Source organism: Lolium perenne, chromosome 1, assembly GCF_019359855.2.
Source record: "Lolium perenne isolate Kyuss_39 chromosome 1, Kyuss_2.0, whole genome shotgun sequence".
Taxonomy (NCBI): Eukaryota; Viridiplantae; Streptophyta; class Magnoliopsida; order Poales; family Poaceae; genus Lolium; species Lolium perenne.
Genome location: NC_067244.2, coordinates 167173350 through 167198350, shown reverse-complemented (window position 1 = coordinate 167198350; position 25001 = coordinate 167173350). Strand labels below are relative to the sequence as shown.

The 25001-nt window shown below is 44.2% G+C and overlaps 3 protein-coding genes across 3 annotated transcripts; 1 reads left to right on the top strand and 2 right to left on the bottom strand.

Moving 5' to 3' along the window:
• Positions 1 to 6652: 6652 nt before the first annotated feature.
• Positions 6653 to 9652, bottom strand: LOC127311844 (pentatricopeptide repeat-containing protein At2g30100, chloroplastic). The gene is made up of 2 exons (XM_051342324.2): positions 8923 to 9652; positions 6653 to 7833 (listed from the first exon to the last, which is right to left on the bottom strand). The coding sequence occupies exons 1-2, from the start codon at positions 9553 to 9555 to the stop codon at positions 7060 to 7062; spliced, it is 1407 nt and encodes a 468-aa protein (XP_051198284.1). The 5' UTR covers positions 9556 to 9652; the 3' UTR covers positions 6653 to 7059.
• An 8282-nt stretch (positions 9653 to 17934) lies between these two features.
• Positions 17935 to 21275, top strand: LOC127311835 (uncharacterized). The gene is made up of 4 exons (XM_051342313.2): positions 17935 to 18215; positions 18497 to 18561; positions 19136 to 19249; positions 20891 to 21275. The coding sequence occupies exons 2-4, from the start codon at positions 18517 to 18519 to the stop codon at positions 21011 to 21013; spliced, it is 282 nt and encodes a 93-aa protein (XP_051198273.1). The 5' UTR covers positions 17935 to 18215; positions 18497 to 18516; the 3' UTR covers positions 21014 to 21275.
• Positions 21276 to 22208: 933 nt separating this feature from the next.
• LOC127311823 (uncharacterized) lies at positions 22209 to 24775 on the bottom strand. Its single transcript, XM_051342304.1, has 4 exons — positions 24598 to 24775; positions 24403 to 24496; positions 22820 to 23916; positions 22209 to 22685 (listed from the first exon to the last, which is right to left on the bottom strand). The coding sequence occupies exon 3, from the start codon at positions 23912 to 23914 to the stop codon at positions 22862 to 22864; it is 1053 nt and encodes a 350-aa protein (XP_051198264.1). The 5' UTR covers positions 23915 to 23916; positions 24403 to 24496; positions 24598 to 24775; the 3' UTR covers positions 22209 to 22685; positions 22820 to 22861.
• Positions 24776 to 25001: the final 226 nt, after the last annotated feature.

Sequence of the window (25001 nt, the reverse complement as noted above, 5' to 3'; positions counted from 1 at the left end):
CACTTGTTTTATCTTTCTATGCTTGTTGCATTATGCCTACATAACTTGTTTATTTACAAGATTCCTTTTCATAGGAAGCATGTTAGGCTTAAATTTGTTTTCTATTTGCCTCTTGATGTTCTCTTTTGCTTCAAATACTATTTCTTGCGAGTGCATCATTAAAACTGCTGAGCCCATCTTAATGGCTATAAAGAAAGAACTTCTTGGGAGATAACCCATGTGTTATTTTGCTACAGTACTTTGTTTTATATTTGTGTCTTGGAAGTTGTTTACTACTGTAGCAACCTATCCTTATCTTAGTTTTGTGTTTTGTTGTGCCAAGTAAAGTCGTTGATAGTAAGGTTCATACTAGATTTGGATTACTGCGCAGAAACAGATTTCTTTGCTGTCACGAATCTGGGCAAAATTCTCTGTAGGTAACTCAGAAAATTATGCCAATTTACGTGAGTAATCCTCAGATATGTACGCAACTTTCATTCAATTTGAGCATTTCATTTGAGCAAGTCTGGTGCCTCAATAAAATTCGTCTTTACGGACTGTTCTGTTTTGACAGATTCTGCCTTTTATTTCGCATTGCTTCTTTTGCTATGTGGGATGGATTTCTTTGTTCCATTGACTTCCAGTAGCTTTGAGCAATGTCCAGAAGTGTTAAGAATGATTGTGTCACCTCTGAACATGTGAATTTTTGATTATGCACTAACCCTCTAATGAGTTGTTTTGAGTTTGGTGTGAAGGAAGTTTTCAAGGGTAGAGAGAGGAGGATGATACAATGCGATCAAGAAGAGTGAAAAGCCTAAGCTTGGGGATGCCCCGGTGGTTCACCCCTGCATATTTCAAGAAGACTCAAGCATCTAAGCTTGGGGATGCCCAAGGCATCCCCTTCTTCATCGACAAATTATCAGGTTCCTTCTCTTGAAACTATATTTTTATTCGGTCACATCTTATGTACTTTACTTGGAGCGTCTGTATGTTTATTGTTTTTGTTTTTGTTTGAATAAATGCTTGTGTGGGAGAGAGACACACTCCGCTGGTTCATATGAACACATGTGTTCTTAGCTTTTAATTTTCATGGCGAAGGTTGAAACTGCTTCGTTAAATTGTTATATGGTTGGAATTGGAAAATGATACATGTAGTAATTTGCTATAATGTCTTGGATAATGTGATACTTGGCAATTGTTGTTCTCATGTTTAAGCTCTTGCATCATATGCTTTGCACTTATTAATGAAGAAATACATAGAGCATGCTAAAATTTGGTTTGCATATTTGGTCTCTCTAAAGTCTAGATAATTTCTAGTATTGAGTTTGAACAACAAGGAAGACGGTGTAGAGTCTTATAATGTTTACAATGTGTCATTTATGTGATTTTTGCTGCACCGCTTCATCCTTGTGTTTGTTTCAAATAGCCTTGCTAGCCTAAACCTTGTATCGAGAGGGAATACTTCTCATGCATCCAAAATACTTGAGCCAACCACTATGCCATTTGTGTCCACCATACCTACCTACTACATGGTATTTCTCCGCCATTCCAAAGTAAATTGCTTGAGTGCTACCTTTAAACAATTCAAAAGTTATTACCTCTTATTTGTGTCAATGTTTTATAGCTCATGAGGAAGTATGTGGTGTTTATCTTTCAATCTTGTTGGGCAACTTTCACCAATGGACTAGTGGCTTCATCCGCTTATCCAATAATTTTGCAAAAAGAGCTGGCAATGGGATTCCCAGTCCCAAATTAATTAACAAAAATAGACACTCCTCCATGGTATGTGATTGTTGGACGGCACCCGAAGGATTCGGTTAGCCATGGCTTGTGTAAGCAAAGGTTGGGAGGAGTGTCATCATAATAAAACTAAAATAAAAGGGCACTCCTTCATGGTATGAGATTGTTGGCAGGCACCCGAGGATTCGGTTAGCCATGGTTTGTGAAAGAAAGGTTGGAAGGAGTGCCACCCAAAAATAAAATAAAATGGGAGCCGCTCTTTGAAGGTTTGCCTGGCAAGGGGGTTAGAGTACCCGCTACCATTCGTTGACAACAACATACACCTCTCAAAACTTTATTTTTATGCTCTCTTTATGTTTTCAAAATAGAAGCTCTAGCACAAATATAGCAATCGATGCTTTCCTCTTTGAAGGACATTTCTTTTGCTTTTATTGTTGAGTCAGTTCACCTATTTCTCTCCATCTCAAGAAGCAAACACTTGTGTGAACTGTGCATTGATTCCTACATATTTGCATATTGCATTTGTTATATTGCTTTGCATTGACAACCATCCATGAGATATACATGTTACAAGTTGAAAGCAACCGCTGAAACTTAATCTTCCATTGTGTTGCTTCAATACCTTTACTAAGAATTTATTGCTTTATGAGTAACTCTTATGCAAGACTTATTGATGCTTGTCTTGAAGTACTATTCATGAAAAGTCTTTGCTATATGATTCATTTGTTTACTCATGTCATTTACATTGTTTTGATCGCTGCATTCATTACATATGCTTACAATAGTATGATCAAGTTTATGATGGCATGTCACTCCAGAAATTATCTTTGTTATCGTTTACCTGCTCGGGACGAGCAGAAACTAAGCTTGGGGATGCTGATACGTCTCCGACGTATCGATAATTTCTTATGTTTCATGCCACATTATTGATGATATCTACATGTTTTATGCACACTTTATGTCATTATTATGCATTTTCTGGAACTAACCTATTGACGAGATGCCGAAGGGCCAGTTGCTGTTTTCTGCTGTTTTTGGTTTCAGAAATCCTAGTAAAGAAATATTCTCGGAATCGGATGAAATCAACGCCCAGGGTCCTATTTTGCCCGGAAGCATCCAGAACACCCGAGAGTCGTCAGAGGGGGGCCACAGGCCCACCAGACCATAGGCCGGCGCGGCCTGGGGGTGGCCCGCGCCCCCCTATAGTGTCGTCGCCCCGTTGACCTTCTGACGCCGCCTCTTCGCCTATATAAAGCCCCTCGACCTAAAACATCGATACGGAAAAGCCACGGTACGAGAAACCTTCCAGAGCCGCCGCCATCGCGAAGCCAAGATCTGGGGGACAGGAGTCTCTGTTCCGGCACGTCGCCGGGACGGGGAAGTGCCCCCGGAAGGCTCCTCCATCGACACCACCGCCATCTTCATCAACGCTGCTGTCTCCCATGAGGAGGGAGTAGTTCTCCATCGAGGCTCGGGGCTGTACCGGTAGCTATGTGGTTCATCTCTCTCCTATGTACTTCAATACAATAATCTCATGAGCTGCCTTACATGATTGAGATTCATATGATGATGCTTGTAATCTAGATGTCGTTATGCTAGTCAAGTGAATTTTACTTATGTGATCTCCGGAGACTCCTTGTCCCACGTGTGTAAAGGTGACAGTGTGTGCACCGTGTGGGTCTCTTAGGCTATATTTCACAGAATACTTATTCACTGTTATGAATGGCATAGTGAAGTGCTTATTTATATCTCTTTATGATTGCAATGTGTTTTGTATCACAATTTATCTGTGTGCTACTCTAGTGATGTTATTAAAGTAGTTTATTCCTCCTGCACGGTGTAATGGTGACAGTGTGTGCATCCGTGTTAGTACTTGGCGTAGGCTATGATTATGATCTCTTGTAGATTATGAAGTTAACTATTGCTATGATGGTATTGATGTGATCTATTCCTCCGACATAGTGTGAAGGTGACAGTGTGCATGCTATGTTAGTACTTGGTCTAGTCGTGTTGATCTTTCATGCACTCTAAGGTTATTTAAATATGAACATTGAATTGTGGAGCTTGTTAACTCCGGCATTGAGGGTTCGTGTAATCCTACGCAATGGTGTTCATCATCCAACAAAAGAGTGTAGAGTATGCATTTATCTATTCTGTTATGTGATCAATGTTGAGAGTGTCCACTAGTGAAAGTATGATCCCTAGGCCTTGTTCCTAAATACTGCTATCGCTGCTTGTTTATCGTTTTATCGTTACTACTGCTGCGTTACTACTGCTTGTTTACTATCCTGGGCAAAGCACTTTTCTGGTGCCGTTGCTACTGCTCATACTTATTCATACCACCTGTATTTCACTATCTCTTCGCCGAACTAGTGCACCTATTAGGTGTGTTGGGGACACAAGAGACTTCTTGCTTTGTGGTTGCAGGGTTGCATGAGAGGGATATCTTTGACCTCTTCCTCCCTGAGTTCGATAAACCTTGGGTGATCCACTTAAGGGAAACTTGTTGCTGTTCTACAAACCTTGGAGGCCCAACACTGTCTACAAGAATAGAAGCACCCGTAGACATCACGGCGCGTCGCGGGCACGCTGCAGAGCGAGAGGGGGCGAACGGAGGGGCGCCTGAGCACCGTGTGCTCACCAGGATCGCGTGGAGGTCGACGGCGAGGCCGGAGGTGGCCGGGAATGGCGAGGACGGTGGCGGCCGGCGAGCTCGGGCTTCGGCCGATTGGCGCGATTGAGGGCTCCCCCGCTGATGCCGTTTGGTGGAGGAGAACGAGGGCGACGCAGCGGAGCTGTTGGCGTCGTTGGCTTGGCGCGGGAGGAGCGTAGCGGCGGCGAGGCTATGCGGCGGCCGGAGCTAGGGTTTGCTCGGCCGCGCGCACAGAGAGGAGGAGAGGGAAGAAATGGGAGGCGTGCTGGGGTTTGCTGCGTCGGCGTCGAGGTTTTAAAGGGGTCCAGGGGGCGGCGGGGAGCATCCCGGCGGCCGGCGCCATCGGGCGGCCACGGCAGCGCCAGGCAGCTGCCTGCGTGCGTGCGTGGGGAAGAAGACAAGGGGGAATTTTGCCCATAACCCCCTGGGTTTTGCTGTTTTCCATGAGAAAATAAAAACATGGCTAAAACCAATAGATTTTGGCATTTTGAAACCCTTTAGAGATCCAAAATAACTTAAAAACTTTAGGGGAAATATTTAGTGGTCTTCCTAATAATATTTGAAGGTGCACACCATTTTCTTTTGAGGTTTTCAAACATTTGAACACATTTCAAACAGAGGAAGAGATGCATATGTTAGGGTTTCCACTTTTAAATTAAGGTGCAAATTTCTCTTAATGCATTTATATGATGCTCACAAACAATTTCTAATTAGGGTTTAGCAAAACAGGGATGTTACAATAGGCTGCATGTTGAGAGAAATCATTTAGTGGGTTGCTCATCCCTTAGCTAAGACAAGACATTCATCTCCTTCTCCTTTCTCTCTCCTCTAACTAAGCAAATATTCTACGTCGCAGCTCAAAGAGAAGGCCACACCTCATTGTGTCCATCAATGAATATGCCTGAAGGTATGACCCAATGCACGTAAAAGAAATTCTCAACCTAGCGGCTGCTCTCTGCGTGTTTCTTGATCCTTCTTAATTTCACCACTATCTCATTTTATATTTTTACAAAAATCTTCTTTGTCTGTCGATCGATCTGGGGCTGACGCCACCCTAAAAGCAGAGGAAGAAAGAATATAGTATATCACCCAGATCATGATGGCATGGATCAGCGAATCTTCCGATTACCTTCCCCCGATGGCGGCGCTAGCTCCTTCTCGCTCCTTCTCGCGATGTCATATTTTGTATTTGTTCTCGTCTGAAGGCTCCGAAAGAGAATAAAATTTGTGAGGATGATGCGATCTTCTATATTCCTTCTCGTTGCAAGGCTACGAAAGAGGAGAATAAAATTGGAGAGGATCAAGAAAGGTTAAATTAGAGGTGAAGAGATGGAAAATAAATTATTAATGAGAAAAGGGAGATGAAGCTGAACCATCGGTAGAAACTAAAGGGCACCAGATCGCCTATAATTTGTGGAAAATACATAATGACTATGTGGCAGGTTTGCTTAGATGGCAGGCTAGGATTGCTCCAAGATATTTGATGATGTGGATAGCATGTTAAGAGAATTCAACTTAGTAGGTTGCTCCTATTTAGATATTATCGATTTGGATCACAACATAACATAAATCCACCCATATTATTTTCAAATTTGTAATTAAATATATTTTTAAATGGAACAGTCAAAATTCAAATGTTTCACTGGACGTTGCAGTTTAAATTCCAACACATTTTCGCGCCAGCTTTATGTTATCGTGTTGACTTGCCTACATTTTAGCAGGAGATAGTCTAGGCCGAATTTGCACATTCGACGATATTTGCCCTACTCATCTCTGAAGGCTGAAGCAAATCTCCTAATGATATCCCGAGAACACGAGCTCATCCACTCCCCTCTCCCGATTATGGCAAAAATATCATTTTTCTTTCCCTCTTCATGTGTAGATTGGATTACATTTCTAAGTGTCGCCTGCAAATAAAGGGCTATATGTAGCTCGGTCTGCGTTTCAAGTTTTCCGCTTGTCACCCATTTGATTGAACTAGAGTTAATGCTACCAATTTCTTGAGATTTTTCCGTGAATATCTGCATCATGTTTTAGGAGGCACCAAAGATATTTCATACGTGGACCAGCAGCCAACCATATGAATGAAAAAGCAGCCGATCCTGGTGAACATAGATTGCAAAGGCAACATAGATCTGCTCTTCATCTTAAACTACACTCAGTAGACTCAGTAGTTGTTTAAGCCATAAGGAGGCGATCCCTTTCTTCTTCAAAAGGATAGTACAGCACCATCGGGAAAAAAATGAGGATAAATACAAGATTACAAGGGCAACTGACGTATATCACAACTTTACAAGCATCTTTTTTCAACTATATACATGTAAATGGTTTGTAAGACAAGTGTACATTGATGAACACTCCCTCCTTTGGTATATGCTCCCCTACAGCAGCTAGCGCCCTCCACTCAACGTATAACTGGAGATAGTAACACTGCAATATACACTCTTATGTACTCTGTTTAACATTACAACAGCAGCTCTGATGGGGGTGAACACACTCGCAGAGAACTCCTTTCCAGTCAAAAATATACAAGGAACCAAGATTATGCATCTGTTGGTTCACCCTAGTCCACACATTCTACACCTAGTTCATCGAATCAAAGCCATGAAAGCATATGGAGCACCCGCAGTTCATACCTAAGTACGCCCACTTGCATATACATACGATTCAAGGCTTTGACAAAACCCTCACAGCATGTGCATCATCCACAGCTTGAATTTGCGCACATATAGATATATGACACACGGTCCGATCAGATCTGTCTCAGATAGGCGCTTGCAGAGTTTCATATACAATTCTAGGTTGCCCGATTCTTGTATGTTTCTCCGCAGTGCGGTCAGCACAGCAGCTCTGTCCAGGTAATCAGGACATAACCCCATATCGAGCATCCGCATTAGTGTTTCTGAGGCATCCAGACAGAAACCACCTTTGAGGTAGCCTCGCAGGAGCCATGACATTGACTTCTTCCTTCTCCCTGCACTGGTTGACTCGACTCCTGCAAGCAGTCGTCGAACAGCAGCAGCTTCCCCTTGAGAAGCACATATGGCCAAAACAACATCATAGAGTTGCGTGTCAGGTTCCCTACCAACAAGCTTCAATTCCCAAAGTTGGCGCTCGGCTTCTAAGCCGCAACCAGCGCAAGTGTACAATGAAAGGAGCCTCTCATGCACAAGTCCTAGAACATCACTGCTGCCTTCCTGAACTGCCCAGTTTGATAAAAGAACGCCATCCCCTAATAGTTCCGATTGATATTTTTCAATGCTGCGCATGCTCTCAATATCCAGTTTGGCAACTGAGCCATCCTTCACAGACAAATTCAACTTACGCAAGGCCTTTGAGAATTCCTTTTGCTCTTTAACCAAGGCAGTCAACCCAATAAGATAGCTATACACTTCAGGTTTCAGTCCACTATCTTTGAATTCAATGACCAATTTAATAGCATCCCTGTAGTCCCCATCCATCTATCAAAATAAAAATAATACAGAACATTAAAAGCTGGAGCCAAGATAAATTAGATTGGTACCAGAGATAGAAAGAGCATGTAATGGTGGTGTTTATAAGAAGCTAGGATATGTTGAGTGCTTAAGTTATCACACAGGTGCCCGGACAGAAGAGATGGATGTGCAAGTTAGTAAAATGATACTTTAAGATTTTGAGTAGAATCAGTGCATTAACCCAGTCGGATATGTTATGTACCATAGTTCCAAGCTATCCAAACAGAAACATACTCGCCAATTCTGAAATACTAGAGAGCATAGACACATGATACCAAGATAAACGCCAACGGAGCAATAGGATGCATCTGCTCTAGTATCAAAATGTTTCCATTCATGCATATGCTTGTACTGTATGTTTTAAAAGAAGCCCGTCGATTTGAAGGATAATGATCACGAAATAAAAATCAGTTGGCAAGTTTGGTAATGGTGACTTGGGGGCACAAACCAACCACCGACAACGAAGAAGGAATAGTGCAAGATGATTAGTCACATTTGCTAATTCTAAAGGATGGCCCACAACTAACAATATAAAACCAAATAGGTTACATTGCAGGCAAACATGTGATCTGCGTGGGGGGGGGGCAGGCCTTAGTCTGAGGCCGGAAGCATGTGCTTACAATGAAGAAGTCCAAAGCGTGTTATCCTAATAAGATACAATAAGAGCATGATACAGGAGATGAATAGACCTACAAGCAGAATCCACTGATGATCATCTTAAAGTAATATAGGTGTGCTTCGTTAACTAATGATGGTGAAGGCAAGACAGCTGCCGTCCCAACAACCTATCCAGCAGAGAAGTTACCATCACACATAGAGCAAGTGAAATTGGAGGGATCGACATGAGGATAAGACCTGGCCGCACCAGTACGTCATGTCGAAATCCAGAAGCATAGGAATCTAAGCTGGTTTTCGGTAGGCAGGCGGTTCCAATTTCTAGCAATCACGAAACGCATGGGCAATCAAGCGAGGCGTCAGCAATCAGTCGCATAGACGATAGGACCGAGCAAGCACAAGGCATGGGTGAAATTGCAGGAGGGTGATAAAGGGAATTACCATCATCTTCCACGCGAGGTAACCGACGGGTCCTCCACGCTCGCCGTCGTAGTCCGGTCCCGCTCCCACGGCGCCCCTCCTGAGCACGTCCCTGACGAACTCGACGGCGCGCGCCCTCTCGCAGCGGTCCCAGTAGAGCGCGACGGCCTTCTCGACGAGGCTGAACCCGGGGCGGAGGCCGACGCAGTCCATCTCGCCGAGGAGCGCGGAGACGTCTGCGACGTCGCCGCCGGCGCCGACGAGGCGCTCGATCCAGGCGCAGGCGATGGCGGCCATGAGCTCCATGGTCTCGCCGTCGACGCGGTCGGCGCGGCGCAGCCAGTCGAAGACCTCGAGCGCGCAGTAGGCGTCGCGGCCCTCCTGCGCGAAGTAGACGAGCACGAGCTGGAGCTCGCGCGGGGAGAGGCCGGCGAGCGGGGCCTTGTCGTCGTCGGCGGGGTCGCGCTCGAGGTGCTCGATGGCGGCGGCGAGGAGGCCATGGCCGCCGAGGCCGAGGTCGGCGGGGGCGACGTGGTCGAGGCGCACGGAGCGCGGGGGCGGCGGCGGGCGGAGGGAGACGGCGGCGGGCGGGCGCGGGCGCGCGGAGGGGAGGGTGGCGTGCGGGAAGGCGGCGGCGCGGGAGGAGAGCGCCATGGGTGGTTAGGGTGGGGAGGGCATGGGCATGGGGAGGAGAGGAGGAGAAGGGGAGACGTGGTGGAAGGAGACGAGACGGTGATGGCCCGCCGATGGGGATGGTAAATTGGGGAATGGAATGTGTGAATCGATGAACCTGCGTGTGGGGCACCAGCAGTGGATAGGGGCGGCGGCGGGGCCGTCGGAGGAGTGTCGCGTGGTGATGGAGACGGGGAGGCGGAAGCGGTTGCCGGGAGAAATCACCGCCACTGGTTCCGGCGATTTTTCCTGTAGCCTCCTCGGCTAACATCCGATGGTTGCGATTCTAATTTGACCTGCATAATTAGAGCTAATTACACTATTGATCCTATAACTTGCATCGCATGTAAAGATTTGGTCCTTCAGCAGTGGTGGACGACCCGCCGCGGGCCCCACCGAGATGAGGAGGCCCCTGTCCAGGCCGGACCCATGGGACAAGCCAGGGCCACAGGACAGCCCGGGCCCATGGGCCAGCCCCGGCCCACCGGCCAGTCCCCGGGTCCGATGGCCCGTCGACCCTTGTCGTGTACTTCATCATCGTGGCACCCGACAGCACGTGCAGGTTTGGTGGGCCAGACGGGGCCGCCAACCCATCGGGCGGGGCCCGCTGGCGTGCAAGGTCACGTCGGCCCGCTGGCGACCGCCGGCAACTGCTGTAGTTGTGCCACCACTTTGGTTTACTATGATTTGCATGGCACTCACCCCATTTGGCCCGTTTATGACTGGCATCGACGCCGTTCTGGTCGGACTCAAATTTGGCTCTAAGGCGAAGTAATTCCCAATATAACAAAAAAATTCTTTTGGGCTGGGGGGCCACCCCCTTCCGTCATTGCCTTGTTGAGACGGGAAGAAATACTATCTACAATTTAATTGTTAGGTTACTCAGTCTACTTGTCACTCTTCCAATTTCTACCGCAAGTGCAGAACGAGCATTTTTAAGTTTAAAAATCATCAAGATAAGGTTGCGTTATAAAATGGGAGATGAGAATCTTGCCAATAATTTGGTAGTTCACATAGTGAAATTGCTGAGAAATACGATTTTGAGGTTGTTTTAACATCATTTAAGAGCAAGGCGGATCGGAAAGCTGATCTATAATTCCTCAAGTAGTATATGTCATTATTTAGTTGTAGTTTAAAGTAGTCTAGCATATATATATGTCAATATATGATCTCATCGGACATGTATTTTGCGACCTATGTGCACCAATATCAATATATATTCGTCTCAAGTCTGCACATCCACAATTTTTTACCATTCTTCCAGTTGTTTGTGTTCTTTCACACACACAGACACACCCCCCCACTAGTGGAAAAGAGGTCTTTCGTCCCAAGCAATAGTCCCCGTTTTGAACTAAACCGGGTCCAATGGGGGGCATTGGTCCCGGTTCATCATTAAAACCCTTTAGTCCCGGTTCGTTTGGACCCTTTAGTCCCCCTTCGTATTACGAACCGAGACTAAAGGGTGGTCTATGGGGCAAAACCCTTTAGTCCCCCTTCGTATTACCAACCGGGACTAAAGGTCTACCCTTTAGTCCCGGTTCGTAACACGAAGGGGGACTAAAGGGTTTTTTGCCTCCCAATGCACCTCCACACCCCCCCCCCCACGTGGATCGCCTTTTTTAGCACTGTAAAATAGAAAAGAAAATGATACAAAATTCAAAAAATAAAATCTTTTCAGATTCTTGTATGTTATGCAACCTACTATTCGGAGAAATTAAGAAATTCGAATTTTCACTTTTTTTGCAAAAAAAGTTAAAAAAATGGTAAAACCGCAATAACTTTTGCATACGACGTCGGAAAAAAACGTATAATATATCAAAAAAATCCTGAGAAAAAGTTACATCTGAATTCACCGGGGTTTACCCGGTTAGTCAATTTTTAGATTCTCAAAATTCCAAATGAAAATATGAAAGCAGGAAGATTTTAGTTTTTGCCATAAATTCGGAATTTTATTTTTTTAAAATTTTTAAAATAATAATTACATCATGCATAAAGATTACTATTACTTAACCATAAAGTTAGCCAATTTTTAGATTTTCAAGTTTGGCAAAAAAATATTAAAAAATAATAAATTAAAAAACTATTATAATACAAATTAAAAAAATTATAATTATAATACCATTACCACAACATGTTATTACGTGCTTAGTTTTGTTTATTAAAATAATTATTTGGAATTCGAATAATAAATAAGTGTGACATCGACCAACATGTTAATAGGATTGATATGATACTAGTATCACAACATGCGCGCGAAGCATTTGGAAGCGGGATGGGAAAGGAACTTGGAAGTTAAGCGTGCTAGTGCTGGAGTAGTGGGAGGATGGGTGACCGAGCGGGAAGTTGGACCACGAGTAAGTAATTTGACTAGAGATTAAGGGTAGTTAGAGATTAAGTGGAGTTAGAAACTAAACTAGTTAAATAACTGAAATACTAGAAATTCTGAAAAAATAGGAAAAAAAAGAGGAGCGAAAAATAATTGGGAACCAAATAGATAAAAAAAATAACGAAATAACCTTTAGTCCCGGTTCGTGTTACAAACCGGGACTAAAGGGTTTTTTCCTCGAACGCGCGCCATAAGCCCACGTGGCGGGACCTTTAGTCCCGGTTTGTTTTACAACCGGGACTAAAGGGGGGGACCTTTAGTCCCGCCTAATTGGTCCCGGTTTGGAAACCGGGACTAAAGGCCCAAATGAACCGGGCCTATAGCCCCGTTTTCCACTAGTGCCCGTCAGATTTTTTTCAAGCTCCGCCACTGCCCGAAGCTCAAGGCAAAGTACTCGTAGTTACTTTGGTTTTTTTTTTAGCATGGAACTCGGTTTGCTTTATAGTAATTTGCAATGCCCCAACGGACGAACTTGTTGAACTTGTTGAGCTTTGATAACGGGCAATCAAGTGCTATCGGAATCGCAACTAAAAATAGATCTTTTACAGCACTAGTGAAACTGCCTTTGAAAATAGATTTTTTGAGGCACTTTGAATACTGCATTACATTATAATTTGTGGCACTGTTGAAAATGCCTTTAAAAATAGATTTTTTAAGGCACTATTGAAAATGACCTTAAAAACAATTGTAGGCATTATGCCATAATGCCTCTAAAATCAATTGTAGGCACTATAGACTATGCCTCTAAAAAGAATTTCACGCGATAATTTTTAGGCACATTAAAACATGAATTCAAGCTCACATTGTAGGTACATTTCATATTTATTATGATGAACAACTGATGATTCTGCAGAGGACATATATGGCTTTTATCCATTCAAAACATCACTAACTCCATCATTTACACCATTCAATTGAAGTTACAGGACTGAATTCTCTCTATTTAGAACTACAAAATTCTGAACTGTTGCGATTGTACAAGCTTCACGTTAGCATCTAAGTGGTAGCTTACATCTTTCGTGAGAAACCCTTCTAAGTTGAAGCCCAGCCTCAGGTTTACTGTCGCAAGCTTCATCAATAAGAGCTGCAAGATAAAGAGCCGAGTGTCAAAATTCTGCACTCAACAAGTACTGACATTCAATTTACAAGAAACATTATTCAGTTAACTGTATCTAGTGATTTAGTGATTATACTTCTATCGTTCCACACGACAACCATGTTCAAAGCTGAAATCCTAGTTGTTACAAAGTTGGCTACACCTTGGGAAGATTACATCTACTTGTCTTTGCGAACATAGTTGATGATCTCGTCAAGCATCACCGCTCTCCTCGCATTTATCTTTGCTTGTTAGGTGTGATTTTTCTAACTCACATGACCAATGAAAACATACTGGGAAAACATACTGGGAGATGAAATAGTACTGTAATAATCAGAGTAGATGCGCTCAGAACAAAGCAATAGCAAGAAATAGATGTTAATCTGCACCCCATAACTTACCTATAAGCTATATAATTGTACTTGAACATATGCTGATAGGATGCAAGGGAGAGACAAATGAAAAATGCCTGCAGATTATATACTCTGACTGGTGAAGAAAAACAGAGTTCACATGATCATCTGACTATTTAAGCATTGCTTACCTTGTGTATCCCTTGGAGAATGCAGGAATTTTTTTTTTTGCGAAAACGCAAAAGCCTTGCGTTTCGATGCATTGATAGAAAATAAGAGTTTATGTACAAGTCCGAGTACGGACACAACACGCCGTACAACTCGACCCAAGAAAAAATGAAACGCTAATCTAGGGGAGTAGTTGGCGCACACCCCGGGCTCCCGCGTCCGCCCATTGCCGCGCCTCGGCCACAATGTCGTTGAACAAGGATGTCACCGAAGGCCGCATGTTGTCGAAGACCGCCGTGTTCCAGTGTTTCTAAATCCACCATGCCATAAGCATGATCACCGATGAACTGCCCTTGCGCAGCTGGCGAGGGGTGGTCCGCACCACCAGCGACCACCACTCCGCGAAGTCCCCCTCAGCCGTGGGAGGGCCTGAGGTGGATCGGATCCACGACAGAACCTCATACCAAATCGTCCTGGAGAAGGAGCGTCCTGTGAGCAGGTGGCTCATGGTCTCGACAGATTGGTCGCAGAGCGGGCACCTAGGCGCATGCGGAAGGCCGCGCCGTGCCAGTCTCTCCCCCGTCCAGCATCTGTCAAGGCAGGCCAGCCAGATAAAGATCTTCACCCTCGGTGGCGGCCAGGATTTCCAGTTAAGCTTCCAGGAACCTGAGATGATCGCCCCTGGAGCCGGCCGAATACTGTTCATCCGTCGTCCAGCGCCAAACCAGCCTGTCCGGATCCGCCGCTAGTTGGGTTTCCCTGAGCCGGCCCCACAATTGAACGTATTGCCACAGGGCGCTCGGTGCACCAACTATGTCGGGGATCCAGGTCCGTTCAACCAACGCCTCTCGGACCGTGCGTGTCTTTCGCCGACGTTTCGGCACTAAAGCGTATACCTCTGGCGCCATCTCCTTGATGGACCTGCCATCCAACCACCTGTTCTCCCAGAAGAGGGCAGATTCCCCGTTGCCGACCACCATGGAGGTGGAGGCCGCAAAGACATCCAGCTCCGTCTTCGAGAAATGCATGTCTAGCCCGCGGCAAGGTCGCAGGGATCAGTGCGCATCCTCCAGATCCACCTCACCCTGAGGCTAATGGCCGTACGGGCGAGGTCTGGGATGCCCAAGCCTCCCAGTCGTAGCGGTCTACACACCCGTGCCCAGTTGACGTGGCAGTGTCCCCCATGGACGTCCGCCCTACCAGCCCATAGGAATCCACGCAGGAGCATCCTTGAGACCTTCTCAGCTTGGTGTAACAGGCAGCCATATTGCTGTACACCTAAATGCATGGAAGTTAACAACATGCCCGAAACAAAATAGAAGACATCACCACTTCGACAATTAGAATAGCAAAAAAAAAAGGAAAACACAAGCTGTATTAATCATCTCCGGGCACAACAATCATGTAGAAATGCTGTAGCGCAGAAATAGTGGCAATCACTTAATAAGCAGTAAGTACAGTAGACAATTGTGGTTGACCTTTAAATGGAACTAACATTTGAATCAAAGATATATAACAGAAAAACGAGTGTTGTATGTTGATAAATCAAGAAGAAGCTACATAATTAAGGTCTAAAGGACCCTCCGAATTAAGAACACAGGAGCACAACAGAGTAAGTTAGTAAGATTAACAAAGTGTACTGGAGTAAACTAGAAAGCCTCTTGGTATACTGCAAGAAGGACCCAGCAGACAGACTTGTATGCCCTAGATGATTCAATCATTGAATTCAGAAATTGTTTTACATACATATCTCTATAGTCATGATCGGACACAATTAAGTACACACCTTTGAGAGTTAACAAAATACAGACAAGAACTAGAACAATGAGCTGCCAGTGGTAAAACTTCATCAGCGAATGTCCAAAAACCGTCACGGAGACGTGATACTGACGGTTTGGAATTCCGTGGGGAACCTCGTGTCACAGATGACCGGGCTGACGGTTATGCATGTCCGTCATGGATCCATGACGGTTAGGACCAAGCCCAAAGCCTAGCCGGCCCGGTGCGTTGTGACGGACTTAATCCTTGTCGGGCGGTCCCCGTGTAGCCAACCGATGTGGAAGATGTGTCTGGCCAATGATTGCGCCATCATTACGGTCGCGTGATAGCATTTTGTCGCCTAGCATATTCTCAGCAATGCCGTGGCTTGGCCCACAGAAGACACGTGGCACCTTCCCGTGAAAACACGTGGCGGCATTTGCTCTGATATAAACTAACATCGTTGCGGCAAATGTGCCATTAGATTCATGACACGTGTCCACACGTGGTGACATACATCCGGTGGGCCCGTCCGATGATGGGCCTTGAGGCCCGTTAGTTTATGGGCCTTGTATCTTCGTTGCATGATGGGCCTTGAGGCCCATTAGTTGTTGGGCCTTGTATCCCGTTGCATGATTAGCCTTGAGGCCCGTTGGTTGGTGGGCCTTGTATCCCATTGTATGATGGACCTCCATTTCCCACTGGGCCTTTTAGGCCCGTTGCTTTATTTGTAGGCCCGTCATTTGATGGCCTTCTTCTGCCCGTCGAATTATGGGCATGTGGGCTGTTGTTTCATGAGCTTTCTAGGTCCATCGAGATGTTTTGCTGAACGGGCTATTTTGGCACATTGGTAGATGGGCCTATGATTCTAGATTGAGGTGCATGATAATAGTGATGAAAATATTTTAAAGTTATGTTCAAAGTAATGAGTACATCGGAAAAGCCGAGACCCTCTTCACCGAGAAACAAACAATATGAAACTTCTCTAAGATAATTTAAAAATAAAATTCTTCAAAACTATCTTCCAAAGAAAGAGTGCTTATAAGAATACATTTATTATAAATGGCTAAGACCTGTAGGTCATCTTTGAGAAGTTTTAGGTTGCTCATGCTACACTCAAAGAGGATTTAAGAACCTTCAAAACGGCTCTAGGGTTATCAAGTGTGAGATTATTAGACTGTTTGAGTGTGATGATGTGATTCAATTATCTACACATAAAAGCTCGTTTATGCTTCTAATACTTGTACTTTTTTTTGTCATGATATGATGTTTGTGCTACTAACTATTTATTATCTAGGCCCATCAGCGACACACTTTCATCTTCACCCCGTGAAAAGGTGTGATCTTCCTTCCACTGTTCTAGCCTTGGCTGATTCGACACATAATCCACAATGAAAATTCTTGTTCTAGTTGCCATAATCTGGAATTGGCGACGTTGGATACGCCTTCTCACTTCTTGATCAAGAAGGTGTTTTTGCGGAAGAACATAGGCTTAGCCTTAGATGTTTACATCATGTATGGTCACGGTTCTGCATCTCTCGTATATACTACTCCGGTGAGTTTGTTTTTTTTTTTGAAAATTTCCTTTCCGGGTCTTAAAAAATTATGAAAACCCATATAAGTACATATACATGTCTAGTATGTAAGACAACTTTTTTGTCAAAATTTATGTGATTTGCACAAAAAATACAAATGTTGGAAGGAAAAGTTAGTTCTTTTTGACTTTGCAGAGCCACGATTTTGTGATTTTGTGTTGGCTACAATAAAAAGAACTATTTTTATGTCCTTGTAAGAAAATTGGAATTTTTTTTGAAACTTTAAGACGCCTTTTCCAATATTTTTTAATACAAAGCTCATCGGGCTGAATTAACAACTCTCTAATGTACTATGCTCCTTCATGATTTGGCCTAGTCCTGTATCAACTTTATTAAATGTAATCTCAAAAAAGCTTTAATAAAGGGGATTTGCTGTTGAGGGTAGACTGATACCGATGTTCCTCGTCCCGTAGGTAACCGATCAGCCTGACCCATTCATCTTGATCTTTTATCGACAACATCTACTACGAGATTCTCTTAAAAAAGGGTCCTCGGCAGCAGCAAACTAGTTAGTAGGGATCGGTCCCGTGGTCACCATTAAGCTGAGCTTTGGAATTCGATTTGTTGGAATAGGCGATTTGAGGGCAAGTTCTCAGTTATCTGAAAACTAACTTCATGCTCAGTTGAGTTTTACATCGTTGAGTGACATCATCTGATTGAGAACTAACTCGTTCTCGGCCGACTGAGAAATAATCACACCTTTGATAAAGCTATGATGATGGTATATACTGGGGATGCAGAAACCCAAAGGGGCAAAGGTACGATCTTCATTTTCTAAGAAAATAATAGTGTTGAAGAGATCCCGAAAGGACACACACAAATCAGCACTTTTACGGCAAAAGATCAGAAGATACGCCTGCTCCCATGGGCTCTAGCGGTCCAATCCAAAAGGTGGACTCTGGCGGACCTGAATTAATTCTAAGGTGCAGGCTCAAAATGGATTGGGCTTTCTATGGTCGGCCGAAGCGAATATAGCCCGATAAGTCCGGCCACCAAAATCGTCTCCGGCTCCGATCGAAGAGGAAGACGCAAGCGCAACAATGGCCCTGCTCCCGTCTTGAGCTCGTCTCCCTCGACCCCCCTGACCTCTTCTTCTCCGTTAGCTCGGCTCCTACACCGTGCGCTACAGCCATCGCCGCCCTGCTGTACCATACCGTCACCGCCGACGCTTCAATCCACGGCCCCCTACCCCCGGCTCCGAAACACCCCCGCCTCTCACGCGTCGCCATCATCCCCTTTCCTGGTTTTCTGAGATCCTGCTGCCCCACCCCGCCTGCAAGTATCTGGTGAGTTTTTTTCCTTATGCAGCGGTTAGTTAAATCCTACCGACCTTCACAATTTCTGGGCATGCCCTCCATCTAGATCCGCCCCTGCGTCTCTGTTTTGGTTATTATGGCATTATATGGGTGCTAAGCATAAGCAAAATAGTTTCCACTGCAATTGTGAAATAATACCCTAATAATGGTATACATGCACCACTGCTTTATTTCTTTCCGAATCTTGATAAATGTAGTTGCAGACCGGCTTAAGCACCACTCATCTATATCTGATGTGCTGCTTCAAACAGTATCAGAGGACAGATAAAGAATGGCTGCACGAGACACCCTTATGACCACTGAGGATGACTATGAGGTATGCGTATGCCCTCTGTTGGTTTTATAGGGCGCTTTTACTGTCCAAGTTAGACTCACATAGGAACTCTCTTTTGCACTACTTTGTTCGTAGTTACAGGATCACAGTCACAGGAAATGTTTTTAATAAGAATCCATTGGTATCGATCTAATATCAGTAACTCGCATATTATCGGCTGAATTAGTGTCCAAAGGTTTAGCTTAGGATAGTGAACCACACCTTAAAGAGATCAACTGAGTATGAGTTCTTCGTTTACTTGTTGCTATAATTCCCCACTTCTCTGTTGGAACCCTGTTTGCATTTGTTTCATACACATGCGAGAGTGGCTGCATTGTTTACCGATTCCTTATCTGTCACATATTCTATTACTTTAATCTTCAATTGTTAAATTCCTTATAACAAATTCGAGTATATTTTAACTCTGGACCAATTCATCTTGAATTTGTACTTCTACTTGTACTAGTTTTCGGTAAGAATTGGTATTTTTAAATCAATTGTCCGCAGGGATTGAAATTTCCTATGGATGTTCTTGAGTTTTTTCTGTTGTTGTGAGCTATGTGACTATGTTTTGCAGACTCAACAGAAGAAGCAAGCGGCTGCAGATGTTCTTTTCCAATATTCACAATTTGCTATGGTGTGCATTGGTGAGGGAGTTCGCCCCTCAGATCTCCGGTTGCATCTTATGAAGGTATATTTGGCATCTTGCAACTACCGCGGTTTCTAACTGTTGCACATTTGTTACCACCATTTTTATGTCTGTCCTATGCATGCAAGTACTTCTTGTCATAATGCCTTTACATACTAAACAGTATACATATTAATATTATCTTGTAATCAAAATTTCCACTACAGCATTTTCTATTTCTTCTGTCTTCACTAGAAAAGTGTTGATAATCCATCAACAAAACTAAAGTTAAGCTGAGCAAACAGTTCTTTATTTGTTGTATGTCTAATCAACCTCTAAATACTATTAGAGGCCCATTTATCTCAATATTCTCAAGCCAAAATGAGTTTATAGGGCAACAAAATTTATCCAAATTTATAAGAGGGAACCTTTATGTTGAGGAATTCTGGAGCTCAGAGATCATAAATTTGATGCATCGTTTGTGTATCGTGGTTTACTTGAGATACTGCTTTATCTCGTAAATCAGACGAGAATATCTGCTAGAATGTTTTCATTGCACGGTAACCTAACATGGAACTGTTCTGAACATTTCAAAAATTTGTGCATTTCATCTTCCATTTCTATATTCATGTGAAGTTCAGTTGTCCTGTACTTGACAGCATATAACGTAGATTAATGCCGTTCCATTAAGCAGCGACAAATGGATATTTGCCTTGATGAATTGATCAATGTGTGGGTGATGGATAGTTAATTTCGCACTGCCTCACTATGATGGTATTGTAATGTAATGTAATTGTAGCGTGACTCCATAATTACTAACTTTTGTCACTCTTGAGTTTTGAACCCTTCGGCTGTTTGTTTGAAATGTCTGCAACTGTTCTATTCACCATGTGTGCTATGCTATTAAGATTCCCAGGATATTCACTTGAACAAGATAACATGTTTCTGGTGCAACTAAGAATTTAGTTAGCTCCATTCTGGCGTCGGTATGTGGCTATGAGCCTGATAGGGCCAGCTATTCCAAAACCGCACTCTGATAATTTTATCTTGTCCAAAAGAAGAAATAAGAGGGTCAAGTCATTTATTTCTAAGCTGTTCAAAACTAAGCCTCTGTAGTCATTGAATCTGTGAGACGGACCAACTCTAATATTTAAGTTAAATTGCATGACTAGCCAGCTTTTTTACATATTATGTCTTAAGTGAGATAATAGGATAATATAATAAAATTATCGTGAGAGAAAAACTATTTCTGCCAAAAATTTAGTTAATAAACATGGTATAAGGGCAAAAATTGCATAGTAGATTGTGATACATTCTCTGGTTTCTAACGAGCCTCTCAGTTTGCTGGTTTCCACTGGAATTTACAGTTAAGTTTCTTCTTAAAAGTGGCCTAAGATAGGATTAGGCATTTTGAAAACTTGCTTTAATCGTTGATTTTACCTTTTTAGCTTCAAATCCAGATCTTGCAGCCAGAGGTCAAAATTGTCCAGCCTGTTTGGCACATAACTTAAATAGACTAGACTGTAAATTTTATGTTAGAATGTAATTTGACCATAAAATCACAGTTTCAGTGAGTGCAATGACTGTATATGCACAATTCATGCTATTAGCTATGCATTTCACTGCAGGCTTGGTGTTGTTATTTATTCTTACCATCAGCTCAATGGGATGCTAACCCAGATCTTGTCTCCCCTTCCCTCCCAGGAAGTTTCAGGGATGTCCACCTCTTTGAAGGAAGAGCCACAGCAGGCAGCTGCCTCCCCTGATTCTAGCGGCGAACCATCATCCTCTGGGACAATGAAGGAAGACAGGAGCGAAATCCCCTAAGCTTCATCTGCATCTTGCAGTGAGATGAAAGTAACTCTGGGTGATAGGCACTGATTTGTGATCATAGAGATGCAAATAAGTTAGCGTTCTTGCTGTGGGCATCCTGCCAGTTTGGTTTAAAATGCAGAACACGTTTTCTTAATAGATTGTAAAGTTTATGATATCTTTAGGAAAACACGTCTATGCTCATATATTTCTGCTGTATGAACATGCCTATAATTGCAGAACGTTATAGTGGTGCAGTTCTGTCTTTTCTGCTCAACCTGGATGGTTGGAGGTTGTGTGTATCATTTTTTAGTGGATACTCGATCGGAAAACCACAAACGTAGCTCGAGCTACATGTAGCTCGTTTTTTGAAAAATTCAAAAATAATATTTAAAAGTTTCAAAAAAATCTAAAAATAAATCTAGATGTAGACAATTTTGTGTTCTACCAATGTGAAAATTTGCAACTCGAAATACCTTTATGTTCGAGGCTATGCAAAAATGACAAATTTTGATATATATAATAGTGAATAGTAGAGACTCTTACAATCTCAAAATCTGTCAGAATTTGTTATTTTTGTGCTGCCTCGAATATATGGTATCTCGCGTTTAAATTTTACACAATGATAGAACTCAACATTGCCTACATCAAGATTTTTTTTCAGATTTTTCTGAAACTTATAATGCCATTTTCAAAATTTTCAAAAAAAAAAAAAAACGAGCTACGTGTAGCTCCTCCTACAAAAGTCCACCCGTACTCGATCACCAAATATATTTATCGAAACCACTTCCTTTTTTGCAGCTTCATTCCCATTACCTTCATTGGTTTAGGGCTACTACATATGCAGACCAAAAGGAAAGTAAATGTGACACTACAGGTATCATGTCGCATGAAGAAACTTCCAAGCTGTATCAACTGTCCTCATAAAACCACCTCCTGGTCTCTCAATTACAGAAAAGCATCAAGATGAATAACATCAGGTTATAACTAACACGGCCTTATGTACCATGAGGACGCAAGTAGAAAATTACAGACTACTATACCAGTTCTGAATACTGGATACATCAGTCAGCCATCTCTGGACGGCTGCACTCATCTTAATGTTTTCCAATACAGTAGGTAGCCAACTCTGCAGTGTGTTCATCAGAAAACAGAGACTAGCCAAGAAAAAGATAGAATGACCACAGGCTGAAATTTTCCTTTCAGATTATTTGAACTAAACAGGAGTTAGCAAGACAAGTTTTGCTCCAGGCCAATAATTTCCACCAAACAGAGAACAGGCAAGACCTAAACATCATTTGCACCAAACAACCCAGAAATCAAGTGTTCATCTGCTATGACCAGTAACAAGAGAAACATCCAAACAAGATCGAGTTGCATACATCTATTTCACAAGCAAAAGAGGCAACATGTCTAGTGGTGCATCATGCAAACTTATGAAAACCATAATTGGCTAGTAGAGCAACTCAATATTGATCATGGGGAACCACTTAGAACTGAGCAGCACGTGATCATGTAAACTTTCATAATCCATCACCCGCCTGCACTTTTCTTCAAGTAAAAGCATTCACGCTTTCGTATGAACATAGTCGTACCATATTTCCAGGTCTGTACAAACTGAAAAAATTCAGCAGCAATGAAAATTGCGGGAAACTAGATAGCATCATGATTTGACAGATGAAAAAGCCTGCAAATGGAAGGAACTTGAATCAGAACTTGGAATGAGAATAGACAGGACATGAAACTGGAAACACTTCTTATATAACTAGCAGGTTTCAGAACAAATATTTGTTAGCACATCAGTTCTCAGAACAAACTTGCCTGGTTTCACAGCAACCATCGGGCATGATCAAATTAGAAGACCTAGGTCCTCTGCTCAGCTGCTTCAAGATCCCAGCTCCTAGACCATGAACCAGTACCGCCACCGCCACTTGGTACCTGGCTCAAGCTCTCAGTTGCACGCCCTGAGGACAACGGTAAAACCACACTAGAGGAAGGGCTGTCTGAGCGTCCACTCCAGGTGTTGGAGAGTGTAGCCAAATAAGAGCGCAGCCACCCCTGAGAGCCCCCAACAGCCTGTACCTCCTCGCCAGACTGCATCTGGGTGCCATTTGAATCAGTGCCAAGGTGGCCCATGCTGTCTAGTCTCCAGCTTCTGGTTGTATCCTGTAAGGGCACCAGCACCACCACTGCAGTGGCATGGTTGCTGGAGCAACCCCTCCAGCTTCCTGAAAGTCTGTCCAGTGAAGATCGCAGCCACCCACGAGAGCCCCCAACAGCCTCTGCCACCTCCTCTCCAGGCGGAGCTGGCGTTGTCATGATCTGTGCCTCAATGTCATACTGATCTGAGCAGTAAGTTGGTGCAAGCCTTGTCTTGTTAGTGGAGGGAATGGTAATGGGAGCATCACAGAAGGGACAGCATGAAGGTGCTGCGGGTCGGCGAATCCGTGAGATAACGCACGATTGATGGAATTTGTGCGAGCACACCGGAAGGGCCATGATCAAATCACCAGGCACAAAAAATTGGCCGCAGATGCAGCAAAACATTCTGCTCCCCGGCTGCACCAGCACTGGGGGTTGCGAGAGCAGCTCCAAGATCACCTTCTCCACCTCCGGTAGACAGGGCGCAGATGGCACAGGGAGCTCCAACCCAGACACATACACCTCTGCATTCATTTCGGACGCTGCTGACGACGAGGCCTTGGGGGAGCTGCTGCGGCGGCAGGAGAATGAAGAGCGGGACGTGCGACGATGGCGGGAGCTACGGCAGAGGACCCCAATGCAACAGGTCAAGAGAGTCGTGGCAATTATGACAACCGCAACAATGGCGATGCTGGCGCCTATGGATGAAGACGGCGTAGCTGCGGGTGACACGCTCGGCACCAGAGACGGAGGCGGTGAAAGACCTGGAAGCATATCTGCAGCAGCATAGCAACTGAAATCAGGCCATAAGACAGGAACAAGCACATAAGTTACAGACTTACAGTACTGTATACAGTACAACTCAACTTATGATCTTCCTTCTTTTCTTGTTTAAACTTGTAAACATGATCTGATCGAACAAAATTTCTCATCGTAGAACACGCCAATCGAAGTAATAGAGCAAGTAATCTGAATCCTCCATTCCCAGCACAGCCCAAAACTCGTGGGTGCAAAATTCATCAACGAAGCGCTCAACAAAAATTGGTTGCAGCAAGTAATCTGAATCCTCCATTCCCAGCACAGCCAAAAACTTGTGGGTGCAAAATTCAGAAACGAAACGCTCAACAAACATTGTTTGCCGCAGCAAAATCGAGCTCGAAATTTTGGTCCTGCGCTCCTCTCGATCCGAATTCTAGATCTACCCAGGGCGCGGCGAATCGGTTCATAGGCTTTAGGAGGGAGAGAAGGTCCGTGACAAGTACCTGGTGCATCGGTGACGAGACGATCGAGGCCGGCGCGCGACGCTGCGGCGGTGCTGCGGCCTGAACCCGGAGCCTCCTTCGCGGGGACCTGTACCTGGGGGCGGAGGATGGAGCTAGGGTTAGGTTTCCCGGCGGCGAGGGGGGGCGAATGGAGGAATCGGAGCGTGCACGTGAGCGGGAGATAACATGGCTCACCTCGGGGACGCGACGGCGGCGGGAGGGGGAGGGGACGGAGGAGAGCACCGCTCCGGTCGCCGGTGCCGGTCTGCCGGAGCTCTCTCTGGCGGGATCGCGCGGGGGTTTGTGAGGGGTTTGGAAATGGCGCCTGCGCGGGAGGAGACGGCGATATCAAATGTGTGGATGATTCTGGCGAACCAGCAGCTCCCGGGCACGGCCCACATGTCAGGAATACAGGAATGGACCCACATGTCAGTGCTTACTAGATAAGTTTTGATTTTGGGGATATTCAAATGAATTTGGTCGTGTTTTTGTTCGATTTTTTTCCATCGCAAAGTGTACTTCGCCATTGCTCCACGGAGAACATGCACGTCAGTTCGTTGTACTAAGTCAAGCCCAAAATTGACCGAAAATCGAAGACG